Consider the following 8059-nt stretch of genomic DNA (forward strand, 5'->3'; position numbering starts at 1 on the left):
TATATATATATATTCATTCTTTATTGGCATGGCAGTGAAGATTAAATATCAAATTATTTTTGATTAAATAGGAGCAGACAAACACTTACCCTGTCCATGTCTGGGATGAACAACTTGCAATTTATCAGAATTAAAATGATCTCTTCTTTGAATTTTTCAAATTCTTTCTAATGAGATATATAGAAGCTATGCATATTATATATATAGCTCCATTTTGATTTGGACTGAGATGCTGGGTGACATCTCTGTTTTATGAGGCAGCAAATGGAAGATTTTACACCTCTGCCACTGGAAATGGTGCTGATAAAGGAAATGGAGGTATGAGCGTGTTACTGCGTTTTCACCTGAGGTGTCATAGCTTGTCTTTGATCTACTGTATATCAGTCTCCTATATCAAGAAGGAGGAAAAAAGGGGCAGTTTGCCCATTTTGAGCTTTCCATGTGGCAGAATGAGAAACCTTCTGATCTATTTAAATGTGAGAAAGATGTTCGAGTGCTAGATGTGCTAGTCCTCTCCTGCTTGGCTGGCTAACCTCCATGTATTTCCTTGTCTATGGACACTTGTCAACACAAAAAAAATATGATGGAAAGGAGGAGATAGCTACATACAGGTAAATTCAGATTTTCTTTGCATTTGAGCTGTAATATTACTTATTCAAGAGAGTTTTTTTTTTAAGTGAGCAACAAATGTTTGTTGTGGAGGAATGCTAAATACTGCTTTTTGGTTTTTCTGGACAATATTTCTGGATCCACTTTGGAGTTATCCAGCATTTTGCTTTGACGTTCTCTATAACTTAATATAGTTATGAAGCAGAAAAATAAATAAATGAATTGTTTAAAAAAAATGATCTCTTCTCTATGTACAGCCTATGCATTTTTCCTGATAACTTTGTCTAGGAAACTAAAATTTGCCCCGTGTGATGACATGCTTCCTTATATGCCCATATGAATATTCAAGTTATGGAATGTAAGGAAGTGTGTGGTTTCAGGGGGAATCTATCACCACAGGACTGAAGCATGCAGATAAAACATCATGATGGATATAAAATTATTCATTAATCCTAAACTGAACAGTTTTAACCCCAAAATTGATATACATTTGTGTCATTTTGTATTCTAAGATGACAAGAATCATTTGAGCTGCATGAACTATTCTGGATCAGGTGGTTAAGCTGTTGTTTTAGTAAGTTGGCTGGCCATAGGCACACGTTTGGGACATCCACACCATGATCATTTCTCACTGACCCATAGCTACTGAAGATCCAGGGCAGATTGACAGAGTACAGCTGTCCCTCACTTCACTAATCCTTTTGAGAGCTACAAACCTTATGGGTTTTATTAAAGAAGGCACTAGAGTCTTCTTTTCCCAACTATCAGAACATGCCGTAATTAACAACGCCATGTTATGTGGCAATGTTCACTCACTGAACAGCACAGAAAATAAAATAGACATTTTACTAAAGAAACAGTTTGTAAACGGGGCTATCTGTTGCCAAGTTGTTTTCGTTTTGTTAATTATTATTATTATTAAAATTTTCCTTTGTCTTCTCAACAGGTAAGCAGCAAGAATGACTTGCTGAACTTTGTCAACATAAGCTCCGTTAATCTTCCTCCCTCTGCCTACCGTTCTCTCTTTTTGAAGCAGCACACCTTGCTGTGGCTGGTCAAATGGAACCAAGTCAGGTGTTTCTGCGAGGTTTGGTCCCCTTCAACCAGCTACTGCGTCGTGAATACAGCCAACATAGAGCAAAGATTATAAGAGAGTCATTCAGTAAAGACTGATATTTGTAATTTAAAATACTAACCCTTTAAAGTTTTTCATTATTTAATTGTGTTTTATTTCTTCTAAAATTCAATAAACACTTTTCCTTTTCAATGTTGTGTTCATTTTCTCCTTCTTAATTATAATAGTTATTAATTATTATTTCTACAATAATCATTTAGTCCCTGAGCTTGTCATTCATTACCCTTGTTAAAAAGTGTGCTTAATTTGTGCACTTTCTGAATTGTATTGAATGTATACTTAAAATAGTCTATTTAATTATATTTTATAAATTATTAAATAATGAAATAATTTGCATTTTATTGTTAGAAAAAAATTATAGTGAAAAGTGTACATAAAATTTAGAATTTAGTTAGAACCCCCTCAGTTAATGATCAACATTTTTTAAAGGTTAAGCGCCTTGTTTTACTGACTGATGAAGGAAAAAATAAGTGTTTTCTTTTGTACCCTATTTATGAGAAGTGCTTGAGTTCAGTTTCGGGTTCGAGCTCTCCATTAACAGCAAGCCTTAAAGTACTCAAGTATTAAACTCATGAAATAAACCAAATATGAACGCACTAAAATAGTCTGTCTGTACCTGCATCATGCACAATGTCCCTGTGTGTGTGTGTGTGTGTGTGTGTGTGTGTCAGATGGACAAGCAGTGTTTTTACAGGACAAGTGCTCTCAAGCATCACTGACACTGCTGTGTAACAAACATAGAAGAAATGAGACTACCAGAGGTACTGAGATTGGATGAGAAGAGTAAGGTCACTCCTTCTCTGACTGTTTATGGATTATACCCAGAGTCTCGAATGATCTGCTTGGTTTCATTTGATACAGTACAGCAGAAGCAGGCAGACACCTACCTTTGTCTCTGTTTCAGTAACTATTCTTAAACTAGAAACATTAGTTAATTGTATAAGACAGTGGTTCTCAACTGGTTCTGCGTCATAATGACAACAACACAATATCAAAACTGTTTGTTCTGCAAAAGTAAACAAAAATGTTACCAAAACATTAAAAACTACTCACCCTCAGGTCATCCAAGATGTAGATGAGTTTGTTTCTTTATCAGAACAGATTTGAAGAAATTAAAAAAATTCTCTGCAGTGAATGGGTGCCGTCAGAGTGAGAGTCCAAACAGCTGATAAAACATCACAATAATCCATCATCACAAATATTTAAACCAAAAAAATATATGTACACTTCTTGCAAAAACACATCCCATAGCTTAACATTTCTAATGTTAAGTCAACAAGTGTTGATTTTGGAGTTAACTAAAATGTATAAAGCCTATGTATTCAGTGTTTTTATCTTATAAGTTATTTTCACCAACCAAGTTTCTTTGCCAATATAATTTTTTGATGAGATAAATGAGAAGAGGTTGCTACGACAATTTTAAATCTTTAACTGAGCCAACAATATGAATGGTAAACTAATCTATTTATTTAGTAGTAGTCGCCTAGTAGTAGTAGGATCTTATAGTAAAGCACAAATAGGCAGAAAATCTTGTGTCATTTTGAAACACACACAAAAACAAATGACAACTTTGATAGTAATAAAAGTAAACTTTTTATAAGGTCTTTTAAAATATACAAATATCCGAATAATATTTTAGAAAAAAATATTGATTATATTTTAGCTACATATTTTTCCACATATCATTTGTATGTATTTATTTATTTATTTGACATAATTGCAACCTATAAAGGCCTATAAAACAGAACACACAAACGTTGTTATGGCATTAGATATGAATGTTATTATTCAAAAGGAACAGTCACGCATTCGTGACGTCTGAGCCCTGTGACGTCACATAGCAATTAGAACGTGTCGCCTATTTTAAAGGCTTGGAACTCACTTGCGCCTTTTGTTGGTTGAAGTTTCGGAATAGTCTGTTTTTCAGAGTGAAAAACAAAACCTGTGTTATCATGGGACTGTTTTCACGACTAAAGAGAGCCTGTAAAGTGGAGCGTGTACACGAACCCCAACCCTGTGTGCTGCTCAAATACACTCCCATCACGGCGGAGCACCATATGCATCCTCATCGTCTTGATGAGACGTCTGGTGGTGCTGATGAGATGGTTGATAGGAAAAAGGAGGCAGGGAGACGAGAGAAAAAGAAGAGGAGGTTTTGGAGATCTTTTCTTCATATTTTTCGCCGAGGAGCTGGGAATTACGACCTGGCTAAGGCTGAGAAAGTGTACCAAAGTGAGGCGGGATCGTATCGGAGCCTTGCCGATGGTAAAATCACATATGATGACAGAGATTTTTAATTCCTTCATTAGGGAAACTTTTGTTGTTCTTGTGTACAGCTTTTTTATAACCAAAAATCAACAACAGAAAAATCACTGGGGCAGAACCAAAAGAAAAAAAGATACTGCTGTCATTATCACCCCAAACATTTTAGAGTGAGAGTTTAAAGATCACAAATGAAATTAGATTTGAATTACAGACAATCAAAATCAGAAAAGTTATTTTCGTTACTTTAAATAAAATCAATGTAAACTGAAATTAAATCAAATATTTAAAAGATCAAAATTTCTCATTTTGATTTAGTTTAACTTGATGTACTAAAATAACTTAAACTAAAACTGAAATATAAATTATGCAGACGCATTTATAAACTAAACAATGACTAATAAAAATAACAAAAACACACAACAAATTTAATTCAACTTGAAAATTAAAATTAAAACTTTAAAAACTATATATATATATATATATATATATATATATACAGTGGGTACGGAAAGTATTCAGACCCCCTTAAATTTTTCACTCTTAGGGGGTCTGAATACTTTCCGTACCCACTGTATATATATAAAAATAGCTTTAGGTGTCATTACCAGAACAGTCAATATTTGTGAATGTTAATTCAGAAATAAATAGATTTACATTGTCTAAAGAAATGTAACTGTTCAATAGTTTTTTACTCATCATCATTTTTAACTTATGTTATTAATGTTCCCTCTTTAGATCAGACTTCTCTACAACACATCCTCATTGAAGAGATCCATGATCATCAAGAAGCTCCAGCTTCTGAGGTTCTCCCTGCTCTGGAGAAACAGCTGGACGTCCACACTCCAGTTAGTTTGACTGAAGAGGACAAAGTGGAAGAGCTGGAAAAAGGTAAATTTACTGCCATAATCCAATTCTCACTTTCCCAGTGGATTGTTAGGTGTCATTACCAAACCCATCAGTACACATTTTAATTCAGAAACAAATCGATTTAATCAATTACATTTTTTCAAAAGTGCCCTTGAATAAAAAACTACTGTAATTTGAGTATGCAATATTTTATTCATATTATTGGTATTCCCCTCTTTAGATCAGCCATCTCTACAGCACATTGTAGAGATCTATGATCTTCATGAAGCTCCAGTATCTGAAGTCCTCATCACTGCTGAGAAACTGCTGGAGCAGGACGTCCTCCAACCTCAGGACTTCGATGCTCCAGTAAGTTCCGCTGAAGATGACAAAACAGAAGAACTGGACAAGGGTAAATTTACTGCCATAATCTAAAAAATAATAGACACAGATTATCACATTCACCGTTTTTCAAAAGTACCCATAAATGAAGAACCACTCTAATTTGAGTAAGCAATATTGTATTCATATTAGATTGTATTCATATTATTGGTATTCCCCTCTTTAGACCAGACTTCTCTACAGCAAATTGTAGAGATTCATGATCATGGAGAAGCTCCAGTCTCTGAAGTCCTCCCCGCTGCTGAGGAACAGCTGGAGCAGGACGTCCTGCAACCTCAGGACGTCCACACTCCAGTTAGCTCCACTGAAGATGAAGAAGCGGAGGAGCCGGATAATACATGTTTGTGAATTAGAAAATGTTATTATAAATTATAAAATGCATAAAAAATTGATTTCATGCTAACTACATTTGTTTATCTTTTAATAGGCCACATCTTCTGGCAATATGAATTTGGCCCCAAGCTGGGTGAAGGAAGCTACGGCTATGTGCATGCAGGGACTCGCTGCAAGGATGGCCTTAAGGTTTCTTTTTTTTTTTTTTTACTTACAAAACTTTCCATACCTGTTCAGATTCATGAATGGAATGACCTCTGTGCAAATGCTAATTGTTAATTCTTTGCTTTGTTGATCAGGTGGCTGTGAAAATTGCCGAAAAGACTCCAAATATGCCGTATATAAGAGTTGTGAGTAGCCTGCACTCTGTATATTATTGCTTCTCAGTAACTGTTTTCCATTTCTGACATCTTATATTCATGTTTATCTAATTCTTTCCTTTTAGCCTGGTCATCCCAAACGCCTCCCCATGGAGATCGGCCTGACACTCGTGGCTAATGAGGGCCCCAGCGTTCCACAGATAATTAAGCTGCTGGACTGGCAGGATGACCCGGACCACTATGTCATGGTCTTAGAGCGGCCCATACCAAGCATGAGCATGTTTAGTTTCGTGAAGCTCCGACGAAGGCTCAATGAAGGGATGGCACGAAATTTTATGTGGCAGGTCATTCATGCTGCTAACATTTGCTGCAAGCGTGGCGTCTTCCATCGAGATATAAAATTGGAGAACCTCCTAGTGAACCCTGACACGTTGGAGGTCAAGTTGATCAACTTTGGGTGTGGCACGCTCATGAAGGACTCTGCCTACGTGGCCTTCAATGGTATGTTTGCTAGCAGATCTTTAGCTCACTGAAACACATCCTGCTGTATAAATGCATTAAATATAAAATCTGTTCCCTCTAGGTAAAGAAATGTTCTGTCCACCAGAGTTTGATGTCGACGGCAGGTACCATGCAAAGCCGGCAACAGTTTGGTCAATAGGGATCCTGCTGTTTGTGATGGTGTGCGGGTATTTTCCAGATGACAAAGACCTGCACATGATCAGTAAGAATGACTGGTCCAACACTGACCTGTCACAAGGTGAGATCTTCATCAGAGAACAAAGATTGACAATTTGAGCTCTAAATATAAAAGTATACAATTTGAAATCTAAATATAAAAAGGTGTAAAGTTAATAATCAGACATCTCTCTCATCTTTTTTAACAGAATGCTGCCAGATGATTTGCTCTTGTCTACATCCTGATCCACAGCGGAGACTTGTTCTGGAGGAGATGCAGCTCCATGACTGGTTTATGGTACTAAGATTAGAGTCTAAGATTTGCTAAATTTATTTTATTTTTTTCAAATAATCATCTTAAACATTTAAAAGTCAAGTTTGCTCTAAATGTAATGTATTTAGATAAATAACACTGATTTTAGTTTTAGTTTCAGGTTGTGGAGTAAGATGGAGAACAACGAAAAACAGGCTGACATTAGTGGCCTTTCCATCCCTCCACCTTGAAGCAGCATTATTTATATTTATCATTTGTTTTAGGTATTAGGTATTAAGATATTTGTATTAATATATTTATAGGAATATGTGTAATTTTTGTAAGCATAATATAATAGTATATGTATAATAATAGAATAATAAGAATTTTTTATAAGAAAATGTATTAAGATATTAAGTATTAATAAGATATTTGTATCTGTATTAAGATATTTATGCACTGTTATATATGCTCTGTGTGTTATATTACCAGAGTGACTGTAAATTGGACATCTTTCTTTCTCCTGACAGCTGTAATCAATCTATGTATATTGTTTTCCTATTTTGGAAAGCTGTGGAAACAATAATAATAATTTAAAAAAATAATCAAATAGTTGTCGTTTCCCATTTACCACTATACACTCATCCATGACACAAAAGTTTAGCGTAGTGTGTACACAAATATTAAGAAATGTCAAAATGACATAAAAAATTATGTTCACTTCACACAAAAATACGTCCCATGCTTGACAGATTTGTTTTTTTCAGTTAACTGTACTAAGTAGTCTACTATAGATTTATAAAGAACATTTAGTCTGTAATGTGAATATGTTCAGCAAGGCAACAAATAGCCTACATTGTGCACTTAGCATACATTTTATATAAAATGTATATAATTTTATATAAAGAAATAACAGTATGATAACCAGATCTGCAGTGTTTACCCACACTAGAAAGCGATCAGAGGCGGACAAAGTACTCAACTCCATTACTTGAGTGAAAGTACAGATACTGCCAAAAGTAAATTTCCTTTTTTTATGTCAATGCACTGTTTTATTATTGTACGTAATACTTGCAATACTTCAGAAAAGAAACTTAGAATACATTACACCTGCTGAATACACTGACTAGCTTGTAGTATCTTTGGAATAAAGAGCTTTTAGAATGTTAAAAACCTATGGGGGGGGGGGGATTTAACACCCCTACCGCCCCCCACAAA

At 35.1% G+C, this 8059-nt stretch overlaps 1 protein-coding gene across 1 annotated transcript; it reads left to right on the forward strand.

Annotated features, from left to right (window-relative positions):
• Positions 1-5653: 5653 nt before the first annotated feature.
• LOC107561921 (serine/threonine-protein kinase pim-1-like) lies at positions 5654-7377 on the forward strand. The gene is made up of 6 exons (XM_016246458.1): positions 5654-5779; positions 5890-5940; positions 6036-6411; positions 6494-6670; positions 6798-6886; positions 7372-7377. Exons 1-6 carry the CDS (start codon positions 5654-5656, stop codon positions 7375-7377), a joined length of 825 nt encoding a protein of 274 aa, XP_016101944.1.
• The last annotated feature ends 682 nt before the right edge of the window (positions 7378-8059 follow it).

This window comes from Sinocyclocheilus grahami, unplaced genomic scaffold, assembly GCF_001515645.1.
Source record: "Sinocyclocheilus grahami isolate Dianchi unplaced genomic scaffold, SAMN03320097.WGS_v1.1 scaffold799.1, whole genome shotgun sequence".
NCBI classification, from domain to species: Eukaryota; Metazoa; Chordata; class Actinopteri; order Cypriniformes; family Cyprinidae; genus Sinocyclocheilus; species Sinocyclocheilus grahami.